The sequence below is a fragment of the Oncorhynchus tshawytscha genome, linkage group LG20 (genome assembly GCF_018296145.1).
Source record: "Oncorhynchus tshawytscha isolate Ot180627B linkage group LG20, Otsh_v2.0, whole genome shotgun sequence".
Lineage (NCBI taxonomy): Eukaryota > Metazoa > Chordata > Actinopteri > Salmoniformes > Salmonidae > Oncorhynchus > Oncorhynchus tshawytscha.
Genome location: NC_056448.1, coordinates 4,293,999 through 4,309,799, shown reverse-complemented (window position 1 = coordinate 4,309,799; position 15,801 = coordinate 4,293,999). Strand labels below are relative to the sequence as shown.

At 47.8% G+C, this 15,801-nt stretch overlaps 1 protein-coding gene across 3 annotated transcripts in view; it reads right to left on the bottom strand.

Moving 5' to 3' along the window:
* The window catches only part of sh2d3ca (SH2 domain containing 3Ca), a 41,266-nt gene that overhangs the window by 20,864 nt on the left and 4,601 nt on the right, over nt 1-15,801 (bottom strand). For all 3 annotated transcript variants that reach the window (XM_024435075.2, XM_024435076.2, XM_024435077.2), the window contains exon 2: nt 657-785. In XM_024435075.2, the coding sequence (XP_024290843.1) occupies nt 657-785 (129 nt within the window). The remainder of the gene's footprint in view (nt 1-656; nt 786-15,801) is intronic.

Here is a 15,801-nt window from a genome sequence, read left to right as displayed (position 1 = left end):
TTCCGTAGTAAAGCCTTTCTCCATATGGCCAGCAGGGAGCGCTATTACTACAGGCCAGACCACCACCACCACCAGCAGGGACAGACAGACACAGACAGGGGTGCTGCTGCTTGCGGCTGGCTGCGTGGGAGCCCATCACCATGGAGACAGTGCATTGTTTTAGCAGTGAGGGTGAGCCACGGGTTCCCCCTGTTCTGTCTGTTTACTCCAGTGTGAATGTAGCATTATGTTAATGTGCTGAGGCATCGCAGACGGAGGGAGGGAGACAGACTCACAGATGGTTTAACTCACACTACAGACAGAAAGCGAGGGAGGAGTGCGGATGGGTGTCAGGAGGACTGTGCGGCCACACCGGTGTGTGTGTGTGTGTGTGGAACGTTTCACAAGTTCAGGATTTTGCCGTTTTGTCTTAGACTAAGAGCATATGGAAGGCTGTTCATTATGCAAATGAGTCAGTAAGAATGTCAATAAATACTACAGCGGAAGGTATAAGTTGGCAAAGAAATGCACACATGGGACTTTAATTGTGCATGAAACATCACTAACTAAGAAGACAACAGTATGCACGTAGATAACCACTCTTCTTTGTGTGTGTGTACTCTGCATGTGTACTCTCTGTGTGTGTGTATGTGTGTGTACTCTCTGTGTGTGTGTACCTCTCGAGGGATGTGTCCATGGTACCAGCCATGGCTCCTGATATCGCTGCTGCAGAGTTTCAGCTCCTCCTCCAGCTCCTTCCGCAGTTTCTCTGGTGGAGACTCCAGCAGGTACTTCTCCTTGGAGAACTAGAGGGAACAGGAAACCCCTGTGAGACAGCCGCTCACCCCTCAGGCTAGCAGGACAGCAGTGATACTGGTACTATGCACGCACGCACACACACACACAGTACAATGTAGTACGTGGAATCCAACACTCATTGACCTGATTTCAAAGAAGGTCTGATTTCCCCCATTGTGAAACCTTTCTAAATAAAACTCTTTCTTATGTGTGTGTAGGCTTACAGTACTCTGCCTGTCTTTAACATTTCTGTTATATAGTCATCTATGACCTAACATCCTCCATTCCTACGCACACGAACACAGCACAGCGTAACTCACGCACCACAGTCCCACCAACAACCGTAGTTACACAATCAGAATGCAAGACTTTACAGTATTACACATTTCAACAGTACTGTTCTAAAGTTACGTTGAAACCACCATGACGACAAAAGACATTTCCATTCGAGTCCAGATCTATGAGGAAATACGCGGGAGGACAGAGAGAGGGTCAGAGTGAGAGAGGAACTGAAAGAGAGAGACAGTGAGTGGGAGATGAGAGAGAGAAGGGGGAAAGAGAGTGAGTCAGAGAGCCACAGAGAGCGAGAGAGAGATGAGATAGAGAGGAGTAAACACACGGACAGCATCTCTATACTACCAGTAGAGGCACAACCACCAAAACAAACAATAACAACACGGTCTCTATGGACACAGGGATGAGATGCTAAATGGAAAGATATGACGGTATCTGACACCCACTGGGAGTAAACACTATCCAAGTACACTTCTACAGGTGTAGGATCTTAATTTGATCACCCTTTTGTTACAGGGATTATTCCTATAGTGTGTTTGAGTTTTAAAAAGGGTTCTAAAGTTTGACATTTCCACTTTGACATTTCAGAAACTGTAACAATGTCACGGCCGTTAAAAGAAGAGGGAGTGGACCAAAGCGCAGAACCACACCCGGCCAAACACAAAGAAATAGAAAACATAGAAATAAAAAAACTAGAATGCCCACCCTAGTCACACCCTGGCCTAACCAAAATAGAGAATAAAACCCTCTCTATGGCCAGGGCGTGACAGTACCCTCCCCCAAAGGTGCGGACTCCGGCCGCAAAACCTGACTCTAAAGGGGAGGGTCCGGGTGGGCCTCCTTTACGGCGGTGGCTCTGGTGCGGGACGTAGACCCCCCTCCGGGCTCACCAGGCTGCACCTTGGTCCACTTCCTTCAACAGCCGTGACAGAACTACCCACCACCAACGGACCAAGCAGCATGGTAAGGAGGAGCAGTGTGTAATGGACTCCTGGACTCTGCACCTTTGGGGGAGGGTACTGTCACGTCCTGGCCATAGAGAGGGTTTTATTCTCTATTTTGGTTAGGCCAGGGTGTGACTAGGGTGGGCATTCTAGTTTCTTTATTTCTATGTTTTCTATTTCTTTGTGTTTGGCCGGGTGTGGTTCTCAATCAGGGACAGCTGTCTATCGTTGTCTCTGATTGAGAACCATACTTAGGTAGCCCTATTTTCCACCTGTCTTTGTGGGAAGTTGACTTTTGTTTATAGCCTGTAGCGTCACGGTTGTTTTCTCATTTGTCGGCATCATTTTTTATAATAAAAGAAAATGTACGCTCAAAATGCTACACCTTGGTCCACTTCCTTCAACAGCCGTGACAAACAATCCCTACAAAAATGTCCATTAATTATAATCCATGAAAATATTCACATTTCCTGTTGCTGCAGGATTATTTTCCTACCGCAGAAAATTAAGATCCTACATCTGTACAAGCAAGATTTTTGACTACAAATGAGACTATCATTGAAAGTACTGCATCTCTTTGCGCGTGTGTCCGTCTGTCTGTATGAGTGAGAGAAAGAGATGAGGGGCTCCAGAAGGCAGACAATCAATACCATATCGCCCCGGGTCACTGTATGCTTCTGGTCACCCGCCCCCTTCTCTCCTCTTCTCTGAGATAAGTTGATTAAACCCCCACTTTCTACTTCACCTCCTCCTCCTGCGCTTCTCTTTCGCCTCTCCTCCTCTAGGGAAGGATGGAGGGATGGAGGAGGGCAGGAAAACCGCAGCAGTTTCCACTCAGATTAGATTTGACGTCACGTTTCTGAAGTGAAGTGGGCGTGAAGTGTGTGTCTGTGTGAAAGGGATTCTGGGCAATAAAAGAGCAGCAGGGTCAAGTGTGGAGTTATTGCTTTTCCCCGTCTCTGTGGTGACCCAGGAGAGACTAGCCCTGCTGCTGCTGAGCTGACGGACCATCCTGTAATTGGGTTTTACAGTAGACACACACTCTGTGTGTGTGTGTGTGTGTGTGTGTGTGTGTGTGTGTGTGTGTGTGTGTGTGGGCAAATTGGAATAGCCAGGCTCTCTATGATATGACTGAGACCAGAGAGGGAGACAGACCGACTGACAAACCGAGAGCGACAGAGAGAAAGAGGGGCAGAAAGAGAGAAAGTGTCAGAGGGACCAGGATGTGTGTGAGAGAGAAACAGTGTTTCAAACTTTTTCTCTTCTGACTCCCAAAGAGGGGTGGTACACCCATCCAACCTCTGGCTGAGCCTCATGTTCTGAGGCCCAGTTACAGTGCCTCCCTGGTGGGTTGGAGTAACAGCTTCACACTTCTTACTTTCCTGGAAAGCACAAACCCAAGACTTTTTTGTTAATGCAACGACAGACAGACAGACAGACAGACAGACAGACAGACAGACAGACAGACAGACAGACAGACAGACAGACAGACAGACAGACAGACAGACAGACAGACAGACAGACAGACAGACAGACAGACAGACAGACAGACAGACAGACAGACAGACAGACAGACAGACAGACAGACAGACAGACAGACAGACAGACAGACAGACAGACAGACAGACAGACAGACAGACAGACAGACAGACAGAGAAGTAGAGAATAGCCAGGTGACATTCATTGATACAGGATGGGTAGAGGGAGAGAGAGAGTAATATAGAAGAAGTACAATGGAGTGTGAAAGACCCCCCCGTACTGCAGCCTTGGTTGCTATGGAAACGTCTCATTGTGAGTGAAGAGGCCAGGTGCCGGGCGATGTACAGTGAGTGCAGCATTCCTGGCTCCAACAGCACGCAGCTGGGAGTCTTGAGACACACACACACAGTCCTCCTCATGTATATAAGATGTTAAACACAGCAGCTCATTCACCTCAATATTGAGCCAGAAAGCCATTAGCTTTGGCTGGCTTACTCTAACACTCTAACCATACAGTAATATCTACTGTACATACTAGAGGTGGACCGATGATTTTTTTTAAAAATCCGATCGGCCGATTAATCAGATTTTTTCAAATTTATTTTTTACATGTGTTTGTAATAATGACAATTACAACAATACTGAATGAACACTTATTTTAACTTAAGATAATACATCAATAAAATCAATTTAGCCTCAAATAAATAATGAAACATGTTCAATTTGGTTTAAATAATGCAAAAACAAAGTGTTGGAGAAGAAAGTAAAAGTGCAATATGTGCCATGTAAGAAAGCTAACGTTTCAGTTCCTTGCTCAGAACATGAGAACATATGAAAGCTGGTGGTTCCTTTTAACATGAGTCTTCAATATTCCCAGCTAAGAAGTTTTAGGCTTGAAGTCAGAAACATCACAATGCTTGACGCACAATGAAGAGCTGCTGGCAAAACGCACAAAAGTGCTGTTTGAATGAATGTTTACGCGCCTGCTTCTGCCTACCACCGCTCAGTCAGATACTTGTATGTTTGTATGCTCAGTCAGATGATATGCAACACAGGACATGCTAGATAATATCATCAACCATGTGTTGATTATGATTGATTACTAGTGATTATGATTGATTGTTTTTTATAAGATACGTTTAATGCTAGCTAGCAACGTACCTTGGCTTACTGTATTTGCGTAACAGGCAGTCTCCTTGTGGAGTGCAACGAGAGAGAGGCAGGTAGTTATTGCGTTGGACTAGTTAACTGTTAGTTTGCAGATTGTATCCCCCGAGCTGACAAGGTGAAAATCTGTCTTTCTGCCCCTGAACGAGGCAGTTAACCCACCGTTCCAAGGCCGTCATTGAAAATAAGAATGTGTTCTTAACTGACTTGCCTGGTTGAATAAATATTAAATACATTTTTTTTTTTAAATCGTCAAATCGGCGCACAAAAATACCGATTTCCGATTGTAATGAAAACTTGAAATCGGCCCAAAATAATCGGCCATTCCGATTAATTGGTCGACCTCTAGTACATACCACTACCAATACATCACATTGAAGGTAAAAAACAACGGACTACAGTGCATACCAACTTCATCATTCTTTTTAAGTTGCTCATTTCGTCTGTGGACTGGAGGCACAGAGGTGTCAGGTTTATTGAAGAGGTGGGATAGTTAGGACAGGGACAGACCGCTGGGTCTTGGTTCTTTTCCCCCAGCTGATTCTGGAGTAGGACGTTAGGGGATATGGGGGTCGGGCTGGAGATTGGGTGTGCGACGCAGGGCTAGGGACAGACGGAGATGGGGGTTAGGGGGTGCAGGTGGGAGATACGGGGGTTAGCTGGGGATGGATGGGGGTGCAGGTGGAGGGTTGGACTGTGTCCCTGCACTCCCTGATGTTATGAATAATAACACCGGATGATCCATCACCTCATTTAACCAGACACCTACTACCCTCCCACTTCCTCACTGCTGACCAATCAAATCGCACCAACTAATGACATCCCCCACTCCCTCCAGCAGATCACCAAACCAGAGGTGGCGTTACCATCAGTCAAACTCACAGAAATTTCGACTGGATCCAAGATACATACAATCTACCAGGCGCAATCTACCAAATGCAATCTACTACCAAAAAAACCAAACCCCCTCTCTGGCCCAAATGGTACAATGCAAAGCAAGGAATAAGGGATGCACTGAAACAGACATGAAGTGTTCTTAGATCCAAACCCATGATAGAATGTAGAGCCGTTCTCTTTCAGCTTCCCCCTGCCCCTACCCCAGCCCCGTTGCTATGGTAGCAGCCTGAGATTGGGGGACCCCACCTCCTCCCCATCCGCTGGGCCAGAGCAGAGGTCCCTCTCTGTACCCTCTATCCCTCCCTCTCTCTTTCCATCTGCCCCCCTCTAAGGGGTTTAGGGGCCTGGATTACTGCTTAAAACCCTCCCACCCAACCCCGTCTCCCACCATCTCAGCCGTATCCCATTATTTCACATGCTCCTATCTTACCTGATCTCCTCTCTCTCCTCCTAGTCTCTTAGTCCTAAACACTATCACTCCCCTTCCACAGACTCACGGTACTATGAGAAGCCACGTCGCAGTGTCAGGAATGTTAAAAGGACATACAAGGCTTAAGTTAGCCTGGCACAGACTGTAACCCAAAGTAAATCCCATAGCTTTAGGATAACCACCATAGCTCATCTGATTCATTTCTCCGGTAACGTCATTCACATACAGTAATTGCACCATGTAGACGCTTAGCTAAGGAAGGAGCAACGTATCCCTCACCCTCCCTCCTCCTCCTCTCCCGCCAACCAGATATACATCTAGTTACATTGTATGAATTCCATCCTCCAGTCACTCTTCGGTCGACCCCTACTCCTCGTGGGTGTCTTGTCCGACTGTGCCCCCTCTGTAGGGATCACCTCTGCAGGCTATAGTTTACATCTCCTCTGTTGGCTGATATATCTGCAGGCTGGGGTCTGGAGGTGGGACTGATAACTGGGACCTCCGCTGTCAACACCGACTCCACCACACCTACTACTGCTGGTACACACAGACACACAAAGCTACTGGCTTGCGACAGAGTGGCAGAAAAATCCTCATTCCTTTCCTCTGTCATGCCCTGTCTACCCCCTTAGGGCTGCTCAGTGCTAGCTCTCACACACACACACACACACACACACACACACACACACACACACACACACACACACACACACACACACACACACACACACACACACACACACACACACACACACACACACACACACACAATCCCCTCCAGAGCTTGTCACTCAGCATGGTCTCAGTGCCTCTACCCCCACACTGACTGACAGCTGGGCCACAGGATATGACACGCTCCTGGACTCCCACTGTGGACCATCCATCTATTCTCTTTTGCTCTCTCTTCCAAACTATTTCCCTCTCTCCATCTCCCTCCCTCTCTCTCTCTCTCTCTCTCTCTCTCTCTGTCTGTCTGTTTGTCTTTTTATCCCCCCCTTCTCTCTCTCTCTCATCAAAGCCTTCTTTGTCCCACTCTCTGGTTTCTTAATGACAGTTGATTAAGATACTGCACCTGATGGGTGTGATATATGATGATAAGGAAAAGACAATATTAACTGAGCGGGTAAGAATGAGTTGCTGTGTGTGCCTCCCACCCCACTACCACACACACACAATGTGAGAGAGATACAGAGATGCACTCAGCTCTAATGATTTCGGACTGCAAGTATGTCTCGGAGCTGATTCTCTTCCCCCTGACTCTCAACCTCTGTTTTTACTGTTAAACACGCCTGTAGGGTAGCAGAGTATGTTCAGAGGTAAGCGCACACACACACACACACAACCCCCAAAAGAATGCCTCTGGATGGCCACGACATGCCCCCAAGCTGCTTCCCTCCTGCATCTGGAAACATATTGGTATAGAAAATAGGTCCTCTTTAACTCACTCTTTGTGTGCGTCTGTGTGTGTGTGTGTGTGTGTATCTGTGTGTGTCCATGCTAGGCAGCCTTGTGACCCTACCAAAAGGGAACAGGTGCTTTTTTGCATTTAGATAAACTCTTCACAGAGCCAGTCCTGTCAGGGGGAATCAGCCTCTACTCTACAGCCTCCACCCACCCCACAGACCCCACAGTGGGGGTCACTTTGTGTTCCCTCCACTGACCCCCCCCCCCTTCCATCCTTTCACTGGCCCTGGGGGGCTGCTGGCTGGGGAAAGGCCAGGATTGGAAGATTGGGGGCTGCTGGATGAGACTGAGGCAAGGCCACAATGGGGTCAGGGGCTGGGGAAAGAACAGGGAGGGGGCTTGGGGTTTTGGGACTGGGGACTGGAGGCTCCATCAGGGCATGACTACCCAATTAGGAGAGGACAGCTGAGAGGTTTGACAAAACGAAAGGCTAGAGGTCTCACGCAACACATCTACCATCATCAACCAAGCCCTTTCCTCCCTCCTCCCTATCCGTCTCAGGAGACCCAGCATGACCACACCATCATCAACCAGCACCTACCACCAACCCACCGCCTTCCTTCCTTCCCTCCCTCTCTCCCTTCCCTAGCCTACTCAGCAGGGCCACACCTGGGAGACACTGCCTTGGTAACCCCTCCCACTCCATGGTGGCTCCCCCCTCCCTCCCTTCCTCCCTCGAAGCTGGTGGAGAGGAGACTGAAAGGGTTAATGTGCACCGTCACGCCGGGCTGGGCCTTGCCGGGCTGGGCCTTGCCGGGCTGGGCCTTGCCGGGCTGGGCCTTGCCGGGCTGGGGACGATCCTGCAATGTGCAGTGGGGTGAACTGAAGGGGAAAACATGGCTGGGTGTGGCCAACGCTTTCCTCTGATCTGCTACCCCATGGTCTGGGTCTCCACTAACCAATAACAGTAGACTACATACATGCACAGTCAACCTTGACTCATAACACTACCGTCCGAGGTACAGCTCTCTCCGCGGCACTACAACACGACCCGATAAGACTTCCGTGGTCCTCCATTTACCAACAACATATCTCAACTACCCGACTTCTCTGTAGGACTGAGATAACACAGCCCCGTCTCCTCTACCCAAAACCTTGCTTTGTCACTGCCCAGCCTCCAGCCCCAGCAACAGCCTCTGGTCCACCTCCTCAGTACAGACAGGCAGTGAGTAATCTGCCAGGAATGGCTAGGATGGAGGGAGGGATAGAGGGAGGGCAAATGAAAGGGCACTTGTCTCACTTACCTGCTTCGGGTCTCTCCATTCCTCTGCCTTCTCCTCCTCTCTCTCTCTCTCTCTCTCTCTCTCTCTCTCTCCTCCTCTACTTTCCTTCATCCTCCTCTCTTTCTCCACCTGTCTCTCTATCGCCTCCCTCCCCCATCTATCTTTCCCACCTGCTCCCTGCCTGTCAGTGTGTGTGCTCTGTGTAGCAGCCTGTATCAGAGTGTGTGTGTGTGTGTGTGTGAGTGAGTGTGTGTGTTTGGTGCAGCAGTGAGACTGGTCGGCCCATTACACTGACAAGAACAGGAGCAACACACTGATGACTGGGCTCCGGGGAGAGAAAGGGAGGAGAAAAGGAGAAGGGGGAGAGGAGGAGGAGGAGGAGGAAGAGGAGGAGGAGAGCGAACAGGCTTACAGGGATACGGGTGGATAATCCACACACCAGAGAAAGAGAAAATTGGCCGGATTAAACCCTGGATGGCTGTCGGCTGAATTTCATTGTTCAGGTCATATGAGGTTCCCAAAAACCCACAAACCTCCTCTGACTGGGATTTATTATATTTTTCCTATTCAGAAAGATTCCTGGTTCACAAATTGGTATGGATTCATTTTGTTTACAGACATATCGACCGCAGAAATTATATAACACTCTGCTGGGTGAAAGCATAACCTGCCCGTCTGTGTGAGACGAATATCAAAATAAATGTGTGTTGGCATGTAGGAGTAGTCAGGAATAGACAGTGCTTAAGCCCCTCTCCTCACACACACACACACACTGAAAGAATGGCCCATTAATGGCCAGTTTAAAGGCTCTCAAGGGTCAGGGGTCAGGGCCCTGATGGATTGTGGGTCTTGGTGCCTCATCAATACTAACCTGCTTCTGCTCCTCTAGCCCAGCGGTGTCAGTGTGTGGGACGTTTTGTGTGTGTGTGTGTGTGTGTGTGTGTGGTGTGTCGGCTGGGAGCCAGAGGCCGAGGCCAGAGGCTATCTGTTACCACGGTGACAAGCGGTAATGTGTTAAGCCGAGGCCATGGGATCTTTTTGTTGTTCTTTATAAATGGAGGCCTTTACACTGTCAGATAAACCACGAAAGTCCCACGATGCTCCTCTCTCTCCCCACCACCCCAAGGCAGGAGAGGAGGAAGCAGCAGGAGGAAAGAGTCAAGAGGAGCAGAACGTGTGTGTGTGTGTGTGTGTGTGTGTGCGGTGGAGAAATACAGAGATGCTGCATCCCTTCCATTGATTAATCAATAAATGCCAGGCCTGAATTAATTGTTGCTGCCTAAAAGACACAGCGGGCTGGAATTATGAAGATGTAGAAAGCCAATGAAAGATAGGAGATTTCATCTCCTCCCAAAAACAGAGACTTATGTCCCTGATGAGGAGTCAGGAACACATGAGGGATCTGACAGACAGAGACTGAGCAGATGAGACCAGACATTGACTGAACGGACTCCCTTTGATGCTACAGCCAGACAGACACCAGATCGCTTTCCGTTTTAGACTCAACTCCTTCGTCACCGTCTTACATAGTGTTTATGACAACGACAAAGGAGTTGGCTAGCCTGGAATCCAAACTGAACCGTTTCATGGTGAAGCAAAGGGGCTGGCTAGCCTGGAATCCAAACTGAACCGTTTCATGGTGAAGCAAAGGGGCTGGCTAGCCTGGAATCCAAACTGAACCGTTTCATGGTGAAGCAAAGGGGCTGGCTAGCCTGGAATCCAAACTGAACCGTTTCATGGTGAAGCAAAGGGGCTGGCTAGCCTGGAATCCAAACTGAACCGTTTCATGGTGAAGCAAAGGGGCTGGCTAGCCTGGAATCCAAACTGAACCGTTTCATGGTGAAGCAAAGGGGCTGGCTAGCCTGGAATCCAAACTGAACCGTTTCATGGTGAAGCAAAGGGGCTGGCTAGCCTGGAATCCAAACTGAACCGTTTCATGGTGAAGCAAAATGGCTGGTTAGCCTGGAATCCTAACTGAACCATTTCATGGTGAAGCAAAGGGGCTGGCTAGCCTTGAATCCAAACTGAACCATTTCATGGTGAAGCAAAGAGGCTGGCTAGAGACAAATCGGCCTACCACACTATCAGTCTATCATCTTACACTTTTTCAGCTTGAAACCCAAATGAGAAATTGACCATCCTCCTGTGACCCAAATCATCCTTTAATGACTCAAATTAAGTCGAAATAGTGTGTATTATAGATGTATTCTCATAACCCGCAAACCATCTCTCACATGCCCAGGGCATAGTTTAAGAAACCCTGGTCTAACTTGCTGTATCATTCAATTCAGGGAGACATTTTTAAATGTTTAAATCTCTAGAGACTCCCTGGTGAAATTAAGGATAAATAGATTGCGAAACACAGATTGAAGGATTGTTTCTGATTCAGACACCGAATGAAGGGCTCTACTCTGATGGTCAGTAATATATCCTGCCCCCATCCCCATCCCCATCCTTCAGAGGAAATTGATGAGAGCATCGTAACAGCATCTCATCTCATCCCTCATCAAATGACTGACCACTCCCAATCCCAGCCACTGGCATCAGGCCTGAGGGAAAGCATGGACCAGAGAGAGGAGGAAGGAGGGGAAAGAGGGAGAGGAGGGAAAGCATGGACCAGAGAGAGGAGGAAGGAGGGGAAAGAGGGAGAGGAGGGAAAGCATGGACCAGAGAGAGGAGGAAGGAGGGGAAAGAGGGAGAGGAGGGAAAGCATGGACCAGAGAGAGGAGGAAGGAGGGGAAAGAGGGAGAGGAGGGAAAGGAAGCGAGAACGGAGGGATGGGCCTGTCACATCAATCACCATCCATCACATCAAACCACAACAGCAGCAGCGGAGGACAGCAGCACTGTCTATTGTTGCTCGTACATTAGTCTCGATGCGCCACAACAAAAGACAACAGCAGATATAAAGCAATATGACTTAATATAGGGAGCCCCTGACGGCCTCAGCATTATTTGTAGCTTTGGCTGTAAGTGTTGATATTTGATATAGTTTTAATAGCTGATCTTCACACCCTTTTATTTTGCTTTTACTTTCAGCTGTGCTTTTATGCTGTTGGTGTAGTCAAGGGCCTTTGTGGGTCGACGGTGTAACCGCCCTCCAGTGCATACAAAAGGCTAATGTTGGAAAAGATCTCCTGTGTGTGTGTGTGTGTGTGTGTGTGTGTGTGTGTGTGTGTGTGTGTGTGCATACATGCTGATGAGCACACAGGAAGAGACAGGCAAGCACATGCACAACGCGCAGACACACACGCCCACGCCAGTCTAATCGATACCTGGACACACCCTGCGGTGGGACGTTTTGCTTTGTGAGGGTCGAAAAGAGGAAAAGCATCAATGTCGCTGACTTGCCATGGTCCGCCCGGAGTCGACAGTCAGACGCGGACACCCAACGCTATACAGTCCTCAGTCTGTCAGTACACAAACACAGCGTGACCTATTGACGGGCTTGACGGGCTCTGCACACAAACACACAGACCAGGGTCATACGAGAGACGGGGAGGAGAGGGAGAGAGAGAACGGGGTGGGGGGGAACCAGAGAGGGAGGAAAGTCGGGTGAGGGGGAGGAGAGAGAGAGAGAGACGTCGGCAGGTAGCCTAGTGGTTAGAGCATAGCTGAATCGAATCCCCGAGCTGACAAGGTAAAAATCAGTCTTTCTGCCCCTGAAAAAGGCAGTTAAACCACTGCTTCTAGGCCGTCATTGTAAATAAGAATTTGTTCTTAACTGAGTTGCCTAGTTAAATAAAGGTTAAAAAATATTTTTTTAAATATATAAAAGCCGTCATACCTATATGATACATATAAAATAAACAGATTAGAAAAAGTCCTCACGTACATGCGGCCTCTTCTCCCCATGTCCACTGCTGATAATGATATGGTAATGAGGCAGCGTTTGATCTGATAGGTGGACTGGTGATGCATATAAATCAGGGGTGTGAATTAGCCAGGCCCTCTGATGGGCCGAGTACACGCACACACACAGCTCCGTCTGGCTGTTATAGTATCCGTGGCCGTGATAGAACCATGTCTTGCCCGATAAAGAACATCAAGTGTGGGGTTCTTGACATCCACTGTTCTTCAGAATTCTAAAAGGTTCTTGAAATGTATGTGAGCCTGCAGATGTGTCCCTTTCACTATGTTAACTAGTGTTGGTTTTTCAGTGTAACATTTCTAGCGTTGATTCCAGAGTTACACTAACACAGTGCTGTAAAAGAACCTCAGTGTTGGCGTTAATAACCAGAGAGGAAGCCAAATCACACCCATCTTTATCATATTTCCCAGCATGCTCTATTGTAAGTTGATTTTAAGAATTGTTGTGTTTCAATATCTCTGTTTTTGCATGTACACTGATTGATTAATTAATCTCGCGCTACTCAAATATCCATGACATACATTTTCCTAAACTATACCAATCTGCTACTTGGACTTACTGCACCATTTACCGAAATGGTTGTTCCAATTTGGATATTTAAGGTAGTCTCATATCTTAGTCTTCCCAAAATTCCAAATGTTGGATATCCCCACTCTGATGTGGCCTGTAAACCAAGAGTTTCAGGCCACTGTATTATGGTAAAACTACACCTTCACAAGAAGGCATTATGAAATATCTATTGTGTTGTTTCGAATAATTACATTTAAATGACAACATATTCACTTAAAATCTCACTTGGTGAAGGCCACAGGACTGAAAATGAATGAATGCAAGAACCGTGTCTGTGTCACTAGCAAACACAGCCGTGGGTGGTAACTTTAAAATTCACTCGAAAATCACCAAGGATATGCAATATGAATATGCAATTAAGACTTTCAACCCTACAGCAGGAATATCGAATTCTGGTCCCGGAGGGCCGAAACTCGTCTGATTTATGGATTTTTGTATGGTTCTTCAAAAGAACCATCCCATGAAAAGGTGCTTCAGAGACCCTAAAATGGTTCCACTATGGCATCGCTCTCACAAACCTTATTCGGTTCCAACTGGCACCTTTATTTTGAAGAGTGTACACAGAAATACCTCTGAGCCTTATAGCCTGCTTCAAATCTGGGCCTATCTTCCATTTGCACTGTCAGTACAATAGTCTCTCTCTTTTCTCCATCCTTCCCTCTCCCCTTGTCCCAACTGATCATCGTTGGAGCTGCAGCAGGCAGCAAGCCCCAGAGCTGCGATGCTATTGGCTAGAGATGATGTCATTGTTTCCAGGAGGCAAGGTAGCGCTGAGTGCTATTGGCTGGCAGGGCGGAAAGGCTAGACAGTGCGGGAGCGCTGAGGTATCACTTTCATTCATACAGAGCAGAGAGAGTGAGCAGAGCTCTGTGTACCCGCTGCCACACATCTCGCACACACACAGACAGACACACACACGGGCGCACACACTCACTCACACACACACTTTACGGTACAGCTCTTGCACAGTGTCTGAGGGCGGGGCGGGGCAAAGCTTTGATGGACAGCTAGTAACCCCTCGGTTACCTCCGACACAGAGGGCCATTAAATTGACAGACTGAGATAGTATTGGTACAGTACTCGTGCTCCTAAACACACACACGCTCTTTCTTCCTCACAGACAGTATAATCATTGATGGGGGTAGGGATAGAGGGATATCGGGGAGGTGGGTGTTGTCCTTGTGTGTGTACTAGGCTGTCACCATGGTGATGTTCAGATGGAGCCCTTCTTGCTGGCTTGAACTCGCGCTGTTGGAGAGGAGGGAGGAGGGGGAGGGCCTTCCAAAACACAACACACATCCCTTAAGATCAGCAATGCCCTTGCATGTCCGGACTCTCATAGCACACCGAAAGCAGCCTAAAATATGTGTTTGTGTGTGTGTACACTCCCAGGGGGAAACACTAGCCCTGCCTGCACAAGATCAACGTGTTATTCCGAGAGACACTCATGGGAACTTTGCCTGTGATACCCTGCTGTGGTGTCACCCTTACCTGTCTTCCTTCTTCCTTCTCTCTCACCTTCCTCTGTCCATTCTTCCATCCAGAGAATTATGTCATCGTTTTCTGTAGCTGCTGTTGCCTAAGCTCCGATGAGATGCATACATACTGTATCTAAAGAGACGGACAGTCATCCCTCCATCTCTATGTTGAGACTGCTATGTCTGCTATGATTCCCCCCCCCCCACGATGGTGTTGCCTATGGCACAGCTCATGAAGATGCATGGGGTTTTTTGTATGTGTGTGTACCAGCAGCATCAGCGTCTGCCGTTCAGTCACACTAAATTAGTCCTAAACGTTCAGTCAGCTCAACACTTCAGCAGAACCGTTGCCTCTCTGAACGCTGAAAACAATCAGGGTAATTCTCTCCGTGCGTGTGTTCCCTCTGAACACCATCTAATCAGGGTAATTCTCTCCGTGCGTGTGTTCCCTCTGAACACCATCTAATCAGGGTAATTCTCTCCGTGCGTGTGTTCCCTCTGAACACCATCTAATCAGGGTAATTCTCTCCGTGCGTGTGTTCCCTCTGAACACCATCTAATCAGGGTAATTCTCTCCGTGCGTGTGTTCCCTCTGAACACCATCTAATCAGGGTAATTCTCTCCGTGCGTGTGTTCCCTCTGAACACCATCTAATCAGGGTAATTCTCTCCGTGCGTGTGTTCCCTCTGAACGTCTAATGAAACGTTATTCATTAACGTATCTTGATGTTAGATTCGATTACTTTAATCGTTTGGGTATCATCAACATTTGAATCTTTAGTCTCATCTTTTTCTAAATGAAATTGAATCCATTACAGAAACGGTTGTTTAAACGTTTTCTGATTAACATTTTTGAAAATGGTTCTACCAGTTTTATTTCGATGTTATCAGTAACCGTCTGTGAAAAACATAAATTCTCCATCTCCTACATCTTCTCTTCCACCATGATCAAACATTTTGTCTGCTGCTGTGGAGCTATTCTCTGTCCTACGCCGCAAATCACCTAGTTGCACTTTAATTGCCTGGGGTCCTTTCATAAAGTAAACTGAAACATTAAGAATTCCACTGGGACTCTGGTAACCAGTAACTCACAAAGACCTTTTTTGGGGGGGGCCATCGCTGGGAAGAGGAAGAAGATTTATTGATGGTATAAATGCCAGTGAGGTAGATTGATTCCAGAGAACCTACAGCGTAAATGGGAGGTTACTC